General features: G+C 46.0%; 3 protein-coding genes across 5 annotated transcripts in view; 2 read left to right on the top strand and 1 right to left on the bottom strand.

Moving 5' to 3' along the window:
• GSTZ1 (glutathione S-transferase zeta 1) overlaps window positions 1-21,316 on the top strand; it is a 106,949-nt gene that overhangs the window by 25,097 nt on the left and 60,536 nt on the right. The gene's annotated exons all lie outside the window — the stretch shown is intronic.
• TMED8 (transmembrane p24 trafficking protein family member 8) lies at window positions 4,440-11,338 on the bottom strand. 2 transcript variants are annotated; one of them, XM_086749851.1, is made up of 6 exons: window positions 11,099-11,338; window positions 9,778-9,856; window positions 6,975-7,104; window positions 5,888-6,026; window positions 5,318-5,617; window positions 4,440-4,657 (listed from the first exon to the last, which is right to left on the bottom strand). In XM_086749851.1, the coding sequence occupies exons 1-6, from the start codon at window positions 11,196-11,198 to the stop codon at window positions 4,440-4,442; spliced, it is 966 nt and encodes a 321-aa protein (XP_086605977.1). In that variant the 5' UTR covers window positions 11,199-11,338. The 2 variants fall into 2 exon arrangements, with proteins under 2 accessions (XP_086605977.1, XP_086605979.1); XM_086749853.1 differs by having other exon boundaries at window positions 4,489-4,657; window positions 5,370-5,617.
• SAMD15 (sterile alpha motif domain containing 15) lies at window positions 11,599-15,332 on the top strand. Its single transcript, XM_086748551.1, has 3 exons — window positions 11,599-11,736; window positions 11,905-12,003; window positions 14,444-15,332. Exons 1-3 carry the CDS (start codon window positions 11,599-11,601, stop codon window positions 14,708-14,710), a joined length of 504 nt encoding a protein of 167 aa, XP_086604677.1. The 3' UTR covers window positions 14,711-15,332.

Here is a 21,316-nt window from a genome sequence, read left to right as displayed (position 1 = left end):
GCAGCGGGGATAAAAGTACTAATTTGGGGATACATTCTCTACCCTAATTCCCCACAAGAACAAGTTAAGTCTTTCAGCAACTAGACACGTGACAAGGTTCACCTCTAACCCACCTTGCCAGGTCCAGCACCACGATAACTGACCCACTGCAGGCCACAGATGAAGCTTACATGCACAGTTACAAGCAGACAAGTGCACAGGGTAGAGCCAAAAAGAAAGGTGTGTGGCTGTCTTTTAGACTCAGCTGCATAGTAACTCGGCTTTCTTCTTCACACCTGAAGTCAGACAACTAAACTCTTCCTCTTACGCATTTTCATCTTACCTGTGCATTGAAATGGCTCATTACCAATAATAATCTACGTAACTATTAAATGGGTCCCAAGCATTAATTTGCAAGTAGCCTATGTCTGACACCAGTAACATTTCACAAGAGTCCATATTACAGGCCTCCAAAGAGTTTGTGAGTAAATTAAATCAGTACAAGTGGTCCCTGATTTAAGCAATTTTAACTCTGTCCTCAGTAAAACACATCTATTTTAAATTCCTGCTGCTACATTACACCTAAAGGGAAAAAAAAAAAAGATAATACAGTGAAGAGCTTATGACCTTCTTAGACATAAAAAATGCCCAACAGATTGTTACCATTATTATAAATAATTATACAAGCTAATTTTTATCTAAGTCCTGCACTACAGGACTGTCATATCTCTATCTGAACACGTAAATCTTATCTCTAGATCTAAATTATATTCAAAACAAAATGGAAAACAATTTTGTGCTTTCACAAAAGCAAACCCAAAATGCAAAAGAAGCATCTTCCTTGATTTAGCTTTTTTGATTTCTAGATGCAATTTACAAGAATAAAACATTTTAAAAACCTCTCTTGAAGTCTTCCTTCCACAGAAACAAAGAAGGCATTTTCCTTTCTCAAGGATTAATTTCCTTCTCTGAAGTGCAACTGCCTTTTAAATTCATTTTTCTTTCTAGACCCAAGGTCTAGTTCCAAAGGTCTCCAATTAAAATAATAAGAGTTTCCATCACTGCCTCAGCCAGATAGCAGGACTGGATACAAATCCAGGAGATACACCAAACTGAAAAAAAAGGACACTTGAGAACTAAGATTACTTATTTGAATCAACTACAGGTCTGATTTTGAATGGGAATGACATTAATCACTAGCCACACAGCCAAGCTATTGGGTTTATCAGAAAATGAGTAAAGACTATATATCCTTCCAAAGAGAAGTTGTCACCGGGATAATGAATGCTACCTGAGAAACAACATGTCCACTCATGTCATGTGGAAATTAAAAAAAAAAAAGAAAAAAAAGAAAAAGAACAACTGCAAAGCTTCTGTTTCCTGCAGATGAAATAGTCTGTGCCTAAAACTATCTTGTGTTCATAGGAGATACCAGATACTTCTGGGAAACTTAAACAGTGAAACAACACACACTGAATGCTTTCAGTTCCACTGCAGCAGGCCTGTCTATGGGCACACTGCATTTGCAGACTGGGCGCGTGCTGATTGGGATGACAAGCCATATTGAATGTTGCTGTTGGGCTTAAGTCAATGAGATTAGGAGATAGGCACAGTTAAACAGGTGACCTGAGCCTTATTAAAGGTTGGTCCACACTTCAAAAAGCTAGAACCGAGCAACAGGATTACCATCTACAGAGCAACTTATCTTATTCTTTCAGGGAAGTGGTGGAGTCACCCTCCCTGGAGGTGATAAAAAAACCCCTGTAGACGTGGCACTTTAGGACATGGTTTAGTAGGCATGGTGGTGTTGGGTTGACGGTTGGACTTGATGATCTTAGAGGTCTTTTCCAACCATTATGATTCTATGATTCTATTCTATGATTAAATAAACCCACTAACTAAAGGCTTGAAAACTGGCACATACTATTTGTGTTAGTGAGTGATCAAAACTGGTTGTGAGGCAGGCTTTATGAACTTCTTACAAAATGACTAAATGTATTTTGAACCTTAGTAAGAACAACAGACAGCTAGGAGGGGGAAGCAGCTGTGAGTTATCAACTAGGAGGCCACATTACAAAGGAAACAGTTTTTTAGTGGAAATAATTCACTAGCCTGCAATAAGCTGTGCAACTGAGGATCAATAATTCTGCAATATCTAATGTATGCACAGGTCAGAGTTCCCTTCATCGTAAATAAATCCTAATTAGGAAGTGGAGTGGGTGCCAGACAGCGCATCATACATTAACCAGCAAGTGCACGGCAGGGTTCTGCAGATCTCACAGCAAAGGATCAAAGGCAGTCATTGAGTGGGGCAGCACTGACATTGTGGTCAGACTGAAGGGTCTTTTCTATCTTCTTCTGTTTAGTGTCTAGAAGCTTGATAGACAAAAGGTTGGGGGGGGGGGATGGGGAAGGAGAGTGCCTTACCCAAGTTGCTCAGGTCTGATTCAAGTGCTGTACAAAGGCCATGGGATGATCCTTCACCTCCCCCAAGAGAGGCTAAAGGAAGGAATCGCCCTCCCCAAGCTACTAAATGAAAGAGCATCTTACTCTGACAGATACCAAGCCCTACTGTTCTTTCTCCCTGCAAGGTTATCTCATGGTTGCCCCTGCTTGAATACGGCAGCTTTGCAGTTCCTCCCCTGCCCGCGTGTGCACTCTCTCTCTTTGGAGAAAGGCAGCTGTTCTGGAGAAAGGCAGCTGTTTTCTCCCCATCTCATGGCCCAAAGCAGCAAAAACTCTGCCCCCTGCCTGCTCACCCAGAAAGCCACTATGCTCCAAACAGTGTTCTTTGCATTTCCACTCCTCCTGCTCCCAGCCTGGGCTGCTCTACCGTAGACTGACCACTCTCTTACTGTTTTAACCTACTAAGTGCTCTGGGGCAGTGAATAAGAAAGCAGAGATAGCTAAAAGGGCTTGAATATGCAGCAAATCGCACAGCATTACAATATAGCCTTACTAGGAAATATGCAGCCCTCCTATGAGAGTGAAATCTTTGGCTTTTAACTACCGCAAAATAATTTTGTCCATGATTCCCTCTCAGTAGAAGGAACGGACCAAGTAGAGGTGCTTTACCTGGAGGATTTAAAAATAAAGCTCAGAACTCTACTAGAATCAGCATGCAGCCATTTTGTGTCTCTGCAAAGAGGTATCAAAATGTAAATACAGCAGTATTCTTAGAAAAGAGAATGATTTCGAGTTAAAAGTATTAAAATAAACAACAGTTACACATAAACATCATTTAAAATTCACCTCTGAAGGATTAACTTAATCCTTGTTCAACTCTGCCAGTACTTGAGCAGAAGGTGATCACTAATGCCATCGCCAGCCACCAAAAGATGCCAAAGAACTCCAGCCTTTGCCATGTGGTCAGGGTTAGCAACATCCTTGCTGATTCTGGTTCACAAAAAGGATTGGTTAGATCTCACACCTTTCTAGTTTCTGAGCAGAGATGTTATTTTCTAACAATATTGCAACAGCAATAGCAGCTGACAAGCTACACTTCTCTGGGGAGCCTTTTGGTTGCTACATACGGCATTATCCAGCTGGCAGCAATACCAGTGAACCAATGTGCTGCTACTGAGAAACACTTCCTGTATGTTGATTGGTTGTATTCCAACCTTTTTGTATTCATTCGGCCCAGCAGCAAGTAATTTCTTCTGCTTCGCATCTGGATTACAGAAAAAACTGTTGGTGGTCACTGAAGTTTTAATCATCCACATATCCCTGCAATCAACACGTAAAACATGCAATTCTTAGCCTGTAGGAAAATCTTCCTATGGGCTTCCTAGGTGTGCACCCTCCCTCCGCCCCTTGTTCAAACACACGCTGTGACTACCATTTGGGGCCTGCCAGTTGTAGCAAGGCCTAGCCACTGCAGCACAGGCTGCCGCTGGCCAGCTGCGCCCCTGCCCACATGAGTGAAGGAAGCACTGGCTGCTGGTGACATGTAGTGGTGGTAGGAGATGAGATTATCAGCGGCTAGGTGACAAGCCAGCTGTGCTTTTTGCTCATTGCAGCTGACAGCTGCCCTCTAGTGATGCAGATGCAGCAGGACAGTCAGAAAAGTTATTCACAAAATAGTTAACAGATCAAGAATATTTTCACTTCATTTCGTACCATCACAACAGATGGAAACCACGACCCCTCGAACCTGACCTCTGGGCATTTACCAGCTGTGACGTGAAGGCCCAGCTCAATGCCTGCACAGAGCAGACCTCCCGAAGTTTTACAGAAAGAGCAGCTGCCTGTGGACAACCAGGCAGTCACAACTACCTTTCTCCATCAGGACAGCGGGGAAGGAGCGTGTGGGGACAAACCAGTTAGTGTCTGAAGAGGAGCCGGCAGAATTGTGCCTTGGTTCTGTCACACAGCAGTGCCCATCAGGCGGTACCAGGGCTGGGTGGCAGCCTGCTACACTCACCATTACCTGCCTGCCGTCCCTGCCCCTTCCCGTTTCTTCAGCTAGTATAATAGACGTGAAAGAACAGAGTCTTATTGCGGAGGAGAGAGTAAGAGTTATCAAATTTCAGCAGGTAGATGCCCTCGCCTGGGTACTCATGGCTGCCTGCCTGCACCTCTCGATGGCTGTTCCTTCGATACACGGGCATGATCTCTCCGTAGCGGTTCCGCAGATAGCTTTTGGAGCCCCTTTCCACATCACCAACAGGGGCAAGTCCTGAATGGGAAAGAGGAGAGAAAGGCAGGAGAGATCTTAGCTATGACCTCACTGTGTCTCATGTTCTCAATTCACTCATCCAAGAGGATTCCTCATACAGGAACCTACTCCTCTTTGGAGAGCCTACAAAATTAGTTTCAGACACCAGCCCCCCAGCTACACTGGTCACATATACACTGAAGCCACAGAACAGGCACCATCGCTGTACATTTCGCAAGTACAAAGACACATCTAGCAATCCTCTCACATGCAGTCAGTAGTAGCTACTGATACTGGGGAAAACAACGTCCCAGAAACAAAATCTTTTTGCTCCTACTCCCCAAGAGAAATTTCTCAGTCTGAGAGGGTAAGAAAAACAGCCAACTTAAAATTTCAGACCCTACTCTTTTTATCAGCTAGAAGTTGAACAAGTGAATTCTGATTTTATTTTTCAGTATGTTCCATTTTAAGAAGCTCTTGGAGAAGGACAGCCATTGACATATACTGAAACAGGAAGGGCTAAATGCTTTCTCATCACAGCCTAACCAAGAACCCAAAAGGCTGCAGAGATAACAAGTGGGCTGAGTAAACAAAGTAGATGGAAATTAGAGTGTCTGACAGACACTCTCAGCAGCATGGCAACAAGCACCACAGATTAACCCTTATAAGCTCTGCACTAACCTTCAATTTCCTCCTCCTCCTCTTCATCCTCCTCATCACTGGATTCGCTGACCTGAACAGTAATGGCAGTGCTAGTAACCGTGGTCCAGTCAAAATAGACTCCAAACCCAATGTCGTAGTCATCTGTAGCAAACTCCCAGCAAATGCATTTCCCATCAGGATGGGTTGGCACACGGACTGTCACCACCTCGCCTCGCTTCACCACCATCCGGCCATTCTTCTCCTTTCCTATCTTGGCTTTGAATTCCTTCATCTTCTCAGTGGTCCACACGGTGGGTGGAGCCAGAGGGGGAGGCTGAGCTGAGACAAGGGAAAAAGATTGTGGGCTTACCTGGCTTTTCACTACTGACAAACTGATATCTGAAAACAGTGAAGCTATTTCTGATAAGGCATTTTGCATTCTGGAGCCTGCTCCCAGAAGCCTTGGATGTGAAGTTTTCCCACTCGCTAGCCAGGAGCCCAAATTTCCAACAAGAATTAACAGTGTCACCAGGACAGCCTCTGCTCTTCTCTAGCCAAGGCAGGCACTTCAAAAGTGGCCCCAGTAAGTGTTTTCCCTTCAGGACTCACCTTTCCTCTGCTCCCCAAGGAGGTCTGCAGTCTCCAGCTCAGCTGAAAGGATATCCACAGCACCAGTGTGATCTGACTGAATCATGACTATATCCCCTGCTCCTTGAGGTACATGGTAGTTGCTTGTCCAAACAGCTTCCTGCACAAAGCACATAAACATTGTCACAAAGATTACCCTGGTAAGAAAGTCTACAGCTTGATTTAAAACAACTCATTAGTAATTCAGGCATCTTTCTGAAGCCAAGTCAGACTCTCCAGAAGCTTCAATTAGTTAAAAAGAACCGGCTGGCTCCGAGACACCTCTCTGCATTATTTCCCCCCCAGCACCAAAGTCATGAACTTTGAAGTCAAATGCTGCATTAGTCTCACAAATTACACACCCCTCGGCCTTCCCAGGAGTCCCTGGGCAGGCACATCTTTGCATCTGCCTCAAAGTTAATTGTCACCACTCAACAAAGCAACAGCCTTACAGATTTAGCTGACTGCTCTTGGAAAGAATTCCCAAGGTGCGATCTCTCTAGGGAGAGCCTTTCAGCTCTGTGTGCATCTAGACTACAGCCACAATCAAGCTGTCATTTGCTACATCCTAGTTAAAAGTCCAGCTGGTTCACTAGGGCCAGCCCTCTCTCCTCATATATGCAAACTCACAGCTCCTGAGCTGGGTGCCACTTGCACAGGTTTTCCCAACTGTACCTGTAATGCAAACAAATTGGCTGCTCACCAAAAAAAAAAACCAAAAGACAGCAGAGTCACTTTGAGTTCCCTCATCCATAAATCTGCAAGAAGGGAATTCCCAGAAGCCCCAGACAAGAGGCAGAAAGTGCAAATAACCTTGAAGCCCTAGTGAGCCAAAAACTGCAAGGAAGCAAGGACTAGCCGAAGACACAAGAGGGATTTTGCAAATTAGACTAACACTGACCTCTCGCTAATGTATAGAAAAAAATATAACTGCATCTATGTTAATACTACTTTTGTCTTAACACAATCCTTAAAGCCTCAGTCCCATAACCATAAGCACAGCAGTTGGGTGGAAGAATTATTGCTGCACCTCTGTCCTTGCTTTCAGACATAAGAAACATCCACCTACCTCCTTGAGGGACTGGATTTTGTCAGGCAGCTTCTCTTCTAGTTCAGACACTTCCTGGTCCTCCAAAGCACCAGCTTCTTCCTTCAAGTCCTCTGTTGCACCCGCACTCATGAGTGGCCCAATCTGTGACCTTTTGGAGGAAGGAAGCATTACAATTCAGCACTTGCACCCAGGGCACAGCCAGCAGAGTAATCACTCTGCTCTGGAAGTCAAATTCAAATGGACTGAAGGGAACCAGCTTCTGTGGTCAGCACCTGCCAACCGCACAAAGAGCCCTCTGCATCCCTGTCCTGTCCTCATCTCTACGTGACTGTCTTCCATGTGGGTCAGAGGGAGCAACTTCAGTGAGATATTCCATATTTACCATCCTTTAGACAGCAATCATTCACTGCACTCGCTCCATAGTGTGCTAGCTCACCAACGCTGTATTAAGTGCAGAAATTAGTAGCAACTTTTTTTTTTGCCCAAGAAAGGACCACTTCTTTTATGCCAGCTGCTACATGATATCTGCATATTCCACCAGAGGTCAACTGGATCAGTGAAAGGATTCAAAACAGTTTCAACAGCCATGCTGAAAACGCCCTCTATTTAAGTGGCCCATTATGCCTTTCCTATTAGCAATCCCAAGAGATACACCCAGATGCACCCAGGTGTCTCTCTGCCATAATCAAATACGCTGCACAGACAAGCAAGCCGTAAGACATACAACAGCAGCACAATAACAGCAAAGAAGTCCAAGTACTGCACTGTGACGAGGAGATGGACACGTTAGAACAAAAAGAAATATACATAGCAGGAAAAGAATGGGCAAGAAAGGAACCATCTTTGTCATTCATTCTCTGTTGAAGGTTTTCTTCTAAATTATATTTTTAAAATGCTGTGTATTGTCTGTAGCTGGAAAGACTTATCTCAGATGAACTCAGATGGATGCCAGAAGAATCTCCTCTGTCACACTCTCAGATACTATGAAAAACTTATGTGAGAAGCAACCTAGTCTTTACAAACAATAGAAGCAGTTGCCCTTCTGAAAAGCAAAGCCTTCTCACAGCACTATAAAACCAATGTCACCTGCTTTGGTCTAGAGGATCAGAATCATGAGAACACAGTAGTAAAGGAAAACATGTGCATCTCCTCAAATGTCTCCGTTCCTAAATGAGAAATATTCTCATTAGCAAGGGAGCAGACTATCAGTATAATGTGGAATAGTTTAAAAAAAATAATTAAAAAAAAATATACACAGCTCAACTCAGACATATTCCTTGCTATATCCATAGAGAAGACTAGAACAGGGCAAACATAGCTGTTGTTTCCAAATCTTTATTCCTATGGGGGTACAGATTTTATCCAGAAATAAAGCAATTTCTTACTTAAATTCTCTCAGTGGTGTAATTTCCTTTCCTAGAAATGGCATAATCGACCAGAAGGTCTGTAAGAACAACTCAAATGAGCTTAATACCAGGATACACAAAATGGCAACAGATGGACAATATAAGAAAAGAAGGGACACTTGGAGCAGGCAATTTTTTAAAGGAAGAACTGTCACAGTGATCCATAACAATTTCTCTGGCAGCCCAGGACAAATTTGGACTTCTATGCCGTCATTTTCCAGCCCATTTGCTTTTTAGCTTAGCAGTTGCATGATCACCCCTAGAAGGGCTATTTGGTCCCCTGCTACCACAGGTGCACACATGTGCTCAAAATGCTCTCCATCAACATAGGAGCTAACAGCTTGGGAATTTTTTCCTCCAGACACCACTGAAGCCCAAGAGTCTCACTGAAAGATAACCAAGAGCTACACAAGCTTTACAAGCAGATTTACAAAGACAGAGTTCAGCTGATTCCACCTCACACAACCCTTTTGGACCACCCTCATCCCTTTCAAAGGAGATCTAACTTAGACAAATTTCACAAGTACCCGCCATCTACTGTGGCCATTTTGCTCACAGTCTATATTAATCTATTTGGAGAAAATTAGAGAACATAATAAAGGTATGGAAGAACACATTTGGGTCAAGAAGGCTGATACAGATGTCATTAGCATCAAGATGCTATCAAACTGCTGCTTTAGTAAGTAGGGTGGTTTGTTGGTTTTTTTTTTCCTATAATTTTTTTTCCTCTCTTTTTCAGTGAGATTGTGGTTTATCTACTGTCTGATGTAATTAACTCACAGATTTCTGAAATTGTATCCTGTGCAACCAATGTACGATAGCAAATGAAACTCCACTGCATGCGGTATTGGTGCTTGTAACCAATGCAACAGCTGGGCCACAAGTGTCACATGCCCAATAGATAACAACAAGCCAAACATCTGATAACAGGGTCGATCAGCAGCATTAATGAAGGAGTGGCACAGAAAACAAAAGGGTGAAGAAAAAAAAAAAACCACCAAGAAAACCATAAAAGGTGTTTTCTTGTTCGGCTTCCACCAGAATTATACAGGGGTAATGCTTCATTATTGAAGTATCCTGCAGACAGGATAGAGAAAATTTCCTGCTGGAAGTTTATAAGCTCTTACGATGGACTACAAAATCTCACAGGGTTCCTTCCAACCTGAACAATTCTGTGATTTGAATAGCTGAGCCATGAACTACACTTCATCATTTTGTAAGCTTTAAAACAACTTTAAGCCTGTAAGAACAGCCCCTCCTATACTGATGCCGGTATATACTGTCCCAAAGCAGACAATTCAGTCTCCAGTCCCTTCTCTTCACCTGCACAGAATCAACTACCATACAGAGGAGGTCAGAGGGGTTAAACAGACTGTCATGCTTGTGGGCCACAACACACAAAAAGATTTTCCTACCCGCTCTGTGAAGTACTGGACTCCAAAGAATCAACCAGCTGATCTGCGGGCTCTGTCTTTTGGGCTGAGTCTTCATTTTCTAACAACAAAGAGAATATATGGAGAGAAGGTGAAATAAATTTCTGTCTTTAGAATACATGAACAGGAGAAAAAACTACAGCCAGCACTCAAATGTTGACAAGGTCACGTGGCTGTGTAACAAAGAGCTGTGCCAACCAGTTTTTCATGTTATGAGCTGTATCTAGCACCTTGCAGAACAAAGATTTTTAATCATTTCAACCCTAGGAAAGGGAAAAAAAAAAAAAAAAAGCATGTTTTTGGTACAGAACCACTCTGAGAAGCAGGGTTTGTTCAGAAACCATGAGTTGTGGCTTTAGAAGGACAGAACAAGGCCAAATTTCATCATGTAAAACTGGGCTGACAAAGCCCTGGAAAAAGCAATCATCTGGCAGTTCCCACACGGCACTGACGAGATGGAAATTCCTAGGTCACTGCTAAAAGAATTGTCTATAAAGATGGATCCTGGTCTCCCCCGAGTCTCCTGAACTCTGGGAAAGCTCTGTCCCCGTACGACTGCGGAACGAGCTCCACAGCCCGGCTGCCTGGTCACATTAAGGCAGTGAACAGGGCACGGACAAGTTCCAGCTCTCGCAGCTCCCTGATGATACATATGCCTTACAGCCGCTGGCCGTTCCACGGAGTCAATTCGGGAGCTGGGAGGCACCTCCAGCCCACGGGGCGTACAGCACCGGGCCCCCAGCCCACGGCAGGGTCCGCGCGGTGGGGGTGGTCCAGCTCCCTGTTAGACAGGGCCAGCTTCACCGGGGAAAGCACCCTGTCTCTCACAAACCTCCATCAGTCCTCGCTCTTCCCACTGCAGGGAAGAAACGCCGGGAACTGCCGCTGTAGTTCCAGGTGCTCGAGTGCCTGGCGAGCCGAGCGGCGTGGGGCCAGCGGCAGGAGGGTACGCGGGGACGCCACAGCCCCTGCCGCCCCCCCACGGCCCCCAACCCGCCCGGCACACAAGGGCTCATTCCCCAGGCTGCTCTTCCCAAGGGGCACCGCGTTTTCACCGAAGCAAACCGCCCCCGTGGAAACAGGGCTTCTCGGCGAGAAACGAGGAAACCCATCACGGAAAGGGGGAAACTCGCGGCATCCCCCCTCTCCCCAAGGCCACCGCTAAAACAGGCGGCCCCGGGCCTGCCGCCCCACCGCCGGCAGCTCCCCAGGAAGCTGTCCTCTTCCTCAGGGACACCGGCCGAGCCCCTCCCGCCACCCGCCGCGGCCAGCCCGGCTGCCCCCTCCCCTGGCCGAGCCCTACCTGAGGGGTCCCGGGGCGCGGAGCCCCCGCGGCCGCCCGGTGCCCCGGCGGCCGGGGGCTCGAAGCGGGAGCCGGCGATGGCGGCCAGCACGTCCGACATGGGCACGGCAGGGCTGAGCGGGCGGGAGGCGCGCGCGGAGCCGAAGGCGGCAGCCCGCCACGGCGGAAAGAGCCGAGCGGGGCCGAAGCGCTGCGGCCGCCGGCGGCGGAAACACCCGAGCGAGGAGGCGGCAAGAGCCGAGCGGGTGCCCGCGAGCCAGGCAGAAGGGAGAGGGTGGTGCCTCGGTGCTTAACCCTCAGGCCCCCCCCGCTACAACGCAGCCGATCGAAACTGAGTTCCGCAGAGCCAGTAGGACCAGGACGCAGGCGGCTTGGTAGGCTGATGGAGTGGAAGGGAGTGGCGGAAGGGAAAACGGGGTGCACCTCCAGGAAGTGGCGGTTGCCGTGGGAACGCGGGGCCTGGAAGGACGCGTTACCGTGGCGGCCTTGGGACGGCGCCGATGGAGCCCAGCCCGGGGCCCGTGGGGCTGGCGGCGGCCGAGGGCGCAGCGGGGCCGCGGCCCGCCTGCCCCTTCCTGGCCTGGAGCGCCGCGGAGGTGGCTGAGTGGGTGGCGCGGCTCGGCTTCCCCCAGTACGAGGTGCGGGGCTGCCGGCCGGGGCGGGAAGCCCCCGCCCTCACCGCCGCCTGAACCGGTGGCCCTGGGCTCTGTGTGTGTGTGAGTGCGTGTGGGTGAGTGGCGAGGGGGGTCGGTAGTGGCCGAGGGCGGCCCGCGGCCCACCCGCCTTTCCCTCTGCTTCCCTCTCAGGAGTGCTTCAGGGCCAACGGCATCACCGGCCGCCGCCTCGTCCTCGCCAACTGCTCCAACCTGCCCGCCATGGGCGTCACGGACTTCGGCCACATGCAGGTGCGGCCGGCTGCGGTCCCGGAGCTCCCTCCTCAGCCCCTCGGAGCCCAGCTCTGACCCTTTCTGCTTGAGAGCAAGCTAGGGTATAGCCTGTCCGCCCAGGCAGACTGCGTATTCAAAGAGTGAGCCTGAAACTGGACAACTAAATTTGTTGAGCCAGACAGTTATATTTCTTGACTCTTTCTGGGTATGAATCCTCAGCCGGCTGGAGATCGCAGGCTTCCTCTCTAGGACACCATACGTGCATCAGAAGTGCTTAGTCTTTCTTTAAACCTATGTTGCTCTTCTTGTCCCATGAAATTGCTTACCAAGATGCGTGCACCTTTCTTAGATATTCCCCTGAATTTCTTTTCAGTAATTTTCCACTTACTGATTTGTAGAACTTCTGAAAATCTAGTCAGAGTTACCCTGTAACTGTTGTGCCACTGATCTCAAGCAGCAGAAGGGCAACTCATTATTACTTCCTTGTTTTACGCTTTGCTGAACACAAAGAGCATCTCTGTCTCTTCCTCATTTTATAAACATGTAATTGTCTGGTTATTTTCCTTTCAAACCTACATATTTTCTTTAACAAACACTGATATTTAAGCTAGCTAGACTGAAGTTTGGGGCTACAGGCTGACCTTCCAAAGCTTCCTCAAGGTTCAGAAAATAAGCAAGTTGACTTAAATTTGATTACCTTCCTCCCCCCACAATGGAAACCACAGAAGAACTTGGGGCTGCACTTACAGAGCCAAATCATTTGTTTCGCATCATGATTTAAAGTTGTTTTCCCCACAGGACACAAGGTAGAAGTTCAAATAACCAGGAAGAGAGAAAAATCTTTATGCTCCAATGACTACAGTATGAACACTATTTGTTTTATTCCAGAGTACCAAAAAGCCGTTTCACCACAGTTCTGTCTGGCTGCACAGTCTTAACTGCTTGTTTGAAACAAAACATGCCACCAAAAACATTGACTAGTGCCATGACTTTGCCTGTTGGTTGGAGAAGGCATCAAATTACAATGCTTAGTTTTTCAGACAGCAGCCCTTCAAGAGTATTTCTAGTAGAAGCAGATAGAATCTTTATAGTCGTTTGCACTTACCAAAGATGCCAAGAATTTTGCAGAGTTTGTAAGCCGCACCTTCACTTTGGGATATAAGGATTACGTATGGTGGTAGTTTAACTGCTGAGAAACACTAAGGCACAGGTTAGAGATACCAACTGTAACCCATTTTTCCTCCTGGAGAAACTGAAATTCCTCTGGGCTAGGATGAGCGATAGCCAGCATACTGCAGCAAGCTTGGAAATGAGACTGTCTGTCATGTTTTCCAAGGCTTGCAAGTGAATTGGGAACACCTCACAGACTTCGGTGGCACTTAGATGTTCTTGAAGATCATGCCCTATCCTACTAGTTATTTGTGTTCTAGAGAACTTTAGTCTGAAAGAATCCAAGCGTGCAGAGCTCTGAGCATGATGTGGCCTTTTGGGTCTTTCAGGAAGCGTGTATTAGAGCAGATGCAAAGTTAAGGCCATAATCCTGGGCACATCAGCTTTCCCAGCAAGAAATATCAATTAAAGACCGTGAACAGTCAAAACTGAGATAGTTACTATAGAAATAAATGTGATAGCATCAGCTCAGTGGGATAGAAACATTTTGCAATTTAGGGGAAATGGCATTTTGGTAGAGTTCACCCACACAGTGAATTAATATGTGGAAGTCACCCAGCATGGACAAGTGAAATTACTGATGGTTTTAATTCCACTGTACCGGTATTTTAAATATCAAAACTGCTGAAGATACTAGTCTGGTGTTCTTTTGATATCACACAAAGTAGGCTACTGCTCTTCATAATCAAGTGAAAGTTGGGGGAAGGTTTTGAGCAAATCCTGTGAAAGATCAGTAAAACCTTGAAATTGTATTTCAAAGCTGCAGTCAAATCAGGTTACATTCTCAGAAGTTACTTCAAAAATAACGGCAACGCTCTGTTCAATGACAGTTCCAGCTGGCTCAGACAGCCAGTCACCCATCATTTTCTTAATGAACAATAGGGCTTATTGGTTTAATTACACCTCTTCTGTGTATAGACTCTGTTGTTGACAATATAACTTAGCAAACAACGATGTTTTTGCATTAGGCAGAATAGACTCCAGCTCATTCACCCATAACTTGTTTGTTCTGCAAGTGCAAAGAGGAAAGCAGAGCTATTTGTGCCACTAAGAAACCAGATGTGATGCCATCCTCCACAGTAAATGTGAAGAATGGCGGTCCACTCTGCTTTTACTATGTCACACAGGGCTTGTGGGTTCCAATACCTCTCAACTTGCAACTTCAGGTGTGAAACTGTTCCAAAATTCAGAAATTAAGTTCTCTTTCTTGCTTCTCTGACACTGAATGAAGGGTATTAGCTGTTGCCCCATGAAATGAGAACTTCTGGTGTTTTGTCTTGTATTTCAGGAGATTTCACGACACGTGCGAGAGTTGCTGGGGATTGAGGAGCCGCTCTTTGACAGATCCATTGCCCTCCCATACAGAGACAACATGGGTCTCTTCTTGGAGCGAAAGTCCAGATCAGGAAAGAAAGCAGATGCCCTCACTTTCTCACAGTTTATCCAAGAAGCAGGACTGGAGCCCTATACTACCATTCCTCCTTTGCATCAAGCCCAGACTAGGGTAGAAGCAGATGCTCTCCCTGTGTCACAGGGCACCCAGAGGCAGGATTAAGAGACTCACACCGCACTTCCACCTCTCTGAGAAGCCCAGCAGTGACAGCAGAATATACCCTTATTGCCTTGCAGTTTATCCAAGGAGGTTCAGTTCCACCTTCTCCTGATTATAGAAAAGGCCATTGCAGCTCTTAGCCATTTGAGGACAGCAGACACATTCCCACATTGGCTCTTTTCTGCACTCTTTCTTTTGCTTCCAGGAACTAAGTGAAGCAGAAGCTATAAATCAGACTGTACCACTGTCTGTCTTTCACTTCTGCTTCGCAGTTGGTTTAAAAGGAAAAAAAAAAAAAAAAACCAAACCAGGGACATATTTTAATTACTAGTGATTGATAACAACTTCCCTGCAGCTCAAGTGATTAGATTTCTCCCAGGCTTTGGTGTCTGAAGACTGGACTCACTGTAAAGCCCAGATATAAGATAAATGGCATATACAATAACTGATATGGCAGCTGCTGTCAGCGATCATAATTAAGCGAGGGGCGTAGTTAAAACGTGCACGACTAGTCCCTGGCCTCGCCGCAGAAATGATTTCCTGTGAGGCAAAACAGGGCAGTGGTTTATCATAGTAAACAGTACTGAAACACATGATAGATGATGGCAGGAAGTATAAGAGAATACTGTAAGCTACACTAGAGAATTCAGGGAATAAAAAATACTTTGTCCTGGATGGATTTGGACAGAATATCCAGTTACCTCCTTTTTCTTTGAAAGAAGTGTCACATAGTCTGTGGTGGTGGTGGTGGGGTTTATTATCACCAGTAAGGAGCTATGAATAAGTGCTGATTAAAGCCTGGCTAAACAGAAAGAGTGCTCCTAACTAAATCATTACTATTTTGTCTGGCATCAACAGCTTCCTTGAGATTCCCCCCTGGAAAAATAAAATTTAAAAAAAAAAAAAGACTGAGCCCAATCCTATCCTCTTTAGTTATTTACACCAAAGCTGTAGCCCCTGCAAAATAACTGTAATTTGGTTTTGTAATTCAGTTTTCTATTGAAACTGCAACAGAAACCCAGTGAAACTGAAGCGGTTCATAGCCCAAAATGACGATGTAATAAGCAAATTCAGTCTAAAATAAAGCAAGACTCAGGCAGCCAGGGGAGATGCAAGTTTGCTGAGCAGTCTAGCGAGTGAAACTTGTAGAACCAAATGTGTACATAGGGTTAACGGCTGGAATATTTTAAAGAGTCCAAAAGTGGACAGTGCTGGTTCTTGCACCCCTTACTCCTGTGAAGAGGGTGGGATGAGATCTCACCAAAGCATTCTGCCATGGACTTTGTTGTAGTTTACGGGAATTTAGAATCATAGCAAGCAGTTTCCTCTGGAATTTCTGAGAAAATGTCAGAAGTAGCTGTGGAGAATGGAGACTTGTTGCCCAGTGTCACACCAGGCTTCACTACAGCTGAAGAAAGAGATGTCTTGGTGCTGATCTTTGCTTTGTAGGCCAATCTCCAAAGGGTGCCTGGTATAGTAGAACAAGATGACACTGGACAAGCTCACTCTTGTCTAGTAGATGGCGAAAGGGAGACTCTCTCAATTGTGCAGCTGTCAGGTCAAACCAGGGGAAGGTTCTGGAAAGAGAAAACAAGTGGAAACATTTATGGGCAATAACAGTTCACAGCAGCTTGCTAATAATTTAACAAATAATTATTTTCTTCAATGTCTGACTATGAGTGTCTTTTTTGGGTCTTTGAGAAACAATCAGGCTGAGAGACTTGAATTTCAAGTGTCCAGGCATTACTCTGCCATGTGGAGCAAAACTGAGCCTAATGGCTCTAGAACAATCCTGCACAAGCAGGAGTCCTTTCCCTCAAGCGGTGTTCTGCTGACTTGACATCCTCAATAGTCTGGCCCATGACCTACCATAAGTTCATTACCCATAAGAACTGTCCTCTCAAGAATATCTCTAGATATTCCCATAGGAAGTTTTTTTTTTCTGCATCCCGTGCCCCAGTCCTGATCAGTGGCTTCAGACAACCCTGATAAGTAGCCAAACAGGAATCAGGGACAAAATAATTCAGGGATGATTGGCCAGGTCTTTTATTGCTAATACATCATCTAAGGCAATCTTCCCTGGCAGCTATATGGTCCTGAGGGCAACACACAGTTCAGCACCTTCCAACCCAATAAGACAGCCCATGCTTCAGCTGTGGGATGAGGCACGTTTCAGAGCAAAGAGGAGGTGTGGGCAAGCAGTACCTCTGCATTCAACCCTTTACTTACTCCTCTTGAGTCACTGAAGAAGCAAAACCTTTGCTGACACAAACCGTGGGCAGGAAGTTTTCTGCTCTGCACATATGGGGCAGCGTTCAGGAAAACAGAGGTCACTGAGTAATTTCAGTGCCTTCTGGTGAGGCAGGCTCTGCCACATGCTGCTGTTCAGGGCTGCACAGAAAACGGCCACCAGCCATTCAGCATTGACTCTTATTTTCCCCCCAGGACAAAATCAAATGTCCGTTACCAGTGTGCACACAGGTGTGAAGAGATATTCTCATCTCTCACTCCTGTGAAGAATTGCATTGGCAATCATTCAGAGCTGGTTTATTGGAAACCTCTGATCTAGAATCATTTTAGGTGAGCGATGCTGAAATTAATAGTAACAAGTCTCATATAGCTTGTATTTTTCTGTAGCTCATTCTCATAAAGTAAACGGGGTCTTTTACAGGGTGCATATGAACTCATACAACCTTTCAGCCATCATGGAGTGATGTGCACCGTAGCTGCTCAAGGGCATTCAGCAACGCAAGAATTAGAAGTGCATGCAGAAGTGTGTAAGCAAATTGCAATGGACAGAGGTAGCAGTCGGCAACAGGAACAGCACGTCCATGGAAACAGAAGTTGTGCCTGAGGGAAGAGAAAAATATTTTGGACCATGGTCTTGCTCAGAAAGCGTATCTCAGCTCCTGCTCACTGATTTAGCCTCAGAGCTACTATTGTTTCATGAAGGGAAATGGGAGCTCTTTAGAAACTGGTGGCAGGTACATGGAAAGCAGTGCTCCTGGAAGAAAGGGTGACCTCCCAGGTCAGAGAAAATGGTGAAGGAGACACATAGTGCCTCATTTTGCCCATCCATGTCTCGTGCAAGACTGCCCCCTTCCATGGACGCAATTTCTACTCCAGCTTTAGCTGTGCAGTGGCAGGGTTTCTCTAGGAGGGTTTCCTTCCCCACACGGCACTCCTAACTAACAAAAATATTGCCAGCCCACAGCCAGCCCTGCATCATATGGGCAGGGGAACCACCGAGCGCAGCTCCTCAGAAGAACTGCTACCAAGTTGAGGCAAAAAGAGAGTGTTTACCTGGGGCGCTGCAGGGACAGGCTGCCTGGCCTGCATGACGGCAGGGTCTCCCAGGGCTGCTGGGCCTGTCCCCTTCACCCCCCCTGGCCAAAGCGTGGGTCCTGATGGCACTGTGGCAAAGGAGCTGCTTCAGCCGGAAAGCGGAGGTAGCTGAAACAAGCGAGCCTGGAGAGAGGGAGAGGATGCTCTGAGAGAGACCGGGCTGTGCTGCGGAGGAGCAGGCACCCAGAGCTGGCTGTGGCCACATAGCACGGGTGGGGTCGTGGGGTTTTAAGGTCCTGCATGAGGGAAACTTGGAGGAATCTGCAGGGGGTATCTCACTGCCCCATCTATGGCTGAGTCAACCGTTGCTGGGATTCATCCCATTGATGTTTCCTACAACGACTCCTTTCCAATAGCTGTATTAACCAGCTAGTAAGGTCCTTCCTATTTGATAGGCCCTCATTACCTTGTGTTAAAGTTAATCCATGGACCTTAACACCAATAATGGAGAGATGGCCACAGTAGGGTTGTTAATTCTGTCATGTAGTGGTCTGGTTTTTTTTTGTTGTTTTTTTGTTGTTTTTTTAAAATAGGGTGTGTGTGCAAAAATCATCCCTTGCACTTTCTCCCCAGTGCACATAGCTCATACCACAACTGCAGCAGCACAGGAATGTGTCGAGGTCCAGGTCCCTCCCCACTGCAGGCAGATTTCCTCAAACAAGGCCTCCCCTCTCCCTCTCCCTTTCCCTCTCACTCTCCTTCTCCCTCTCGCTCTCCCTCTCCCTCTCCCTCTTCCTTTCCCTCTCCCTATTCCTTTCCCTCTCCCTCTCCCTCTCCCTCTCCTCTCCAGCTGGATCCCCACTACTTGCCTGCCCTCCCTCAGCCCTGCAACCCACAGCCAGCATCACCCAGGTTTAGCTGATATGGGAGAAACTAGGTTTAGCTGGTAAGGAGGAGGAAGCCATTATCCTTTGCAGGATCTACAAACCTTTTACTAATAAATATCCTTGCCCATAGCATGAAAAGCAGTATCACGTTTGGCCCCTCACTGATCACCTCAGCAGAAGGCCATGACTGACTTGACTGCAGGGGCTGGGCACTCCCAAGTGTCTCCTTGTGATAAGCAAGGAGAAGGGGACTCAAGAGCCAACAGAACCAGCACAGGTGACCGACCAGCCCCTCCAGGCACGGGCAGCGTGGTTACCTGTGCTCTGCCACATGCTGCTGCCCATTACCGTTCCTACATGGCAAAGGGCCGTAGCAGAGTGTCACGGAGCAGGCAGCCCCTCTGCCAGGAATAAACATGCAGAGAGCTCAGCTGCCTCAGCTGCCTGGCCTCAGCTCACTCAGGCTGATTTAAAGCCTTTAGCTGAAACAGCCGAGCCTTGGGATCTGGCTAGTTTTCAAGATCTATAAAAAGCCATTTAATAATCCCTGCTTTCTCTCTGCCCTGAGATGATTAGAAAGAGGATTTTATTGTTCCAAGCATCTCCCTCAAGGACTGTTCCCCAACTTGTCTTGTTTTATATAAGAGTTTATGGGGGGTGACTGATGGTTTGTATGCAAACAGTTGCTGTAATGCTGCAGACTGATCTCCATCTCCTTGCCGGGCACTGAGAGCCCAGCGAGAAGCTTGTTGGCTACAACTGGCCCTGCAGCCATGAAACGAGGAGACAGACATCTCTGTTTCAGCACTGCCACTCATCTGGGGAGATGTTTTCTCTGTTGGTTGAATATTTAACAACCTGGAATCTCACTCACCGACCAGGCTCTTGGCAAATGACAAGGAGAATTTTGAAGAGCCACAAAAATGGGGAGGACTAAACTGAGCCTTAAACTAGCCAGTGTTCTAAGAAAGGGGTTCATGTCTCCACCACACTCAGATGGGACTGATAAAAAAAGCAAACAACTAAATTAATGTTTGGTGGACAGTGGGTTTTCAAACAAATAAAGATGTTTTCTACAACAGCATCCTCTGGTTCCCAGTAAAAAAACTGGAGTTTGCATACCTTCAATATTTTTGGCAGAAAAACATTATTTAGTGAGTTCTACCTGAAGTGCTATGAAAAAAAGTGCAGTTAAAAGCCTACAAAAGTGCAGTCCCACTTCCAGGCCCAGGCTGGGGAGCACTCACCCAGGCTCTCAGGGTGCCTGGTGGAAACATGGATACTGGGACACAGAGCCCAGCTCAGCACCAGGAGCACTCAGGCCAGCTGCTTCCTGAGGTGGCCTGTGACAGTAAAAACACAGACTCTGTGGATGGTGTTCCAGAGACCTTTATTGTTAGTCAGCATTAGTCTTTTATACTCTGTCTAAGTTACACGCAAAGCGCACACACTTAATTATCTAATTTGGTAGCAATATACTGTTCATGCACCTTATGCTTCATTTGGATTGGTTATAGTTTTTTAGTTGTCTTTACTATTTTTGCTTTTGGTATTTCCTTATCTTGTTCTAGTTGCTGTTTTTTATTATTGAGCGAGCGGTGTTCAAGGACATAGCCTAAATTCGTCAATGTCAAACAGCTGCGTTGCACTTTCTGCCTCCACATTTCCCCCTTTTTGTTTTTCTACTATATTGATAGTAGAAATTCCTGATGTAGCATTCTCTGTATAATTTTTTTTGCAGGCAGGTGACCAAGCACGGAATGATAATGATTATGCCTAGTATAATGCCTAGTATCACAATTCTGATTTTGACCAAGGATAGCAACCACCCAGTTATGCCACACACAAGCTTAGCCAATAAAATTACTGATCACGCATTATATATATTCATGATTGCTAAGCGAAACTAAGTTTCACTACCTTCTAGTGATTTTCTACTACAGCATTCTTCTACTATTACAGACATAACAACTCCAGTAACTTTCTTATCTACAAGGGCAGTGACTAGTTTTTTGCAAGCCTCTGTTGAAACAAGCCATAAATTCTGCTAACAATGTCTTGTTTCTTAAAGCTTCCCTTCTCATTCCATGGCTTTCTTCCTGCGAGCACGATTGTATCCCTCCCCCAAGGTCGGTGTGCTTTCACTGACACTGTACTGGCTCTGCGAAATACCCACATCTTCCCCTTCTTTGTTTATGAAAAAGGCTTGTTTCAACGCTTTATCTATTAAAGTCTACACACATTTCAACACATACAGAATATAGATCAAAATACATATATAAAAATAGTGAATAAGCATCCTACAGCTATTTGTAATAAGCTTTTATCAATCCACCAAAAAGATTTCTGAATATATCAAAATCATCACTTTGTTGCAGTTTTTGTACTCCTTTTTGCAAGTTTTGAATACTTTGTGAATAGATTCCAAATGATCAGA

Source organism: Chlamydotis macqueenii, chromosome 5 (assembly GCF_036417535.1).
Source record: "Chlamydotis macqueenii isolate bChlMac1 chromosome 5, bChlMac1.mat, whole genome shotgun sequence".
NCBI lineage: Eukaryota > Metazoa > Chordata > Aves > Otidiformes > Otididae > Chlamydotis > Chlamydotis macqueenii.
This window is presented reverse-complemented; position numbering and strand designations above follow the sequence as displayed.

What these genes read in the sequence shown, in the direction of transcription:
- SAMD15 (XM_086748551.1), top strand. Translation starts at nt 11,599, where the DNA reads ATGGAGCCCAGCCCGGGGCCCGTGGGGCTGGCGGCGGCCGAGGGCGCA. An exon ending in TCGGCTTCCCCCAGTACGAG is followed by an intron (nt 11,737 to 11,904) that starts GTGCGGGGCTGC and finishes CTTCCCTCTCAG; the next exon opens with GAGTGCTTCAGGGCCAACGG. An exon ending in CGGACTTCGGCCACATGCAG is followed by an intron (nt 12,004 to 14,443) that starts GTGCGGCCGGCT and finishes CTTGTATTTCAG; the next exon opens with GAGATTTCACGACACGTGCG.
- TMED8 (XM_086749851.1), bottom strand. Translation starts at nt 11,198, where the DNA reads ATGTCGGACGTGCTGGCCGCCATCGCCGGCTCCCGCTTCGAGCCCCCG. An exon ending in CGCGCCCCGGGACCCCTCAG is followed by an intron (nt 9,857 to 11,098) that starts GTAGGGCTCGGC and finishes CTTTGTTGTTAG; the next exon opens with AAAATGAAGACTCAGCCCAA. An exon ending in TCCAGTACTTCACAGAGCGG is followed by an intron (nt 7,105 to 9,777) that starts GTAGGAAAATCT and finishes TTCCTCCAAAAG; the next exon opens with GTCACAGATTGGGCCACTCA.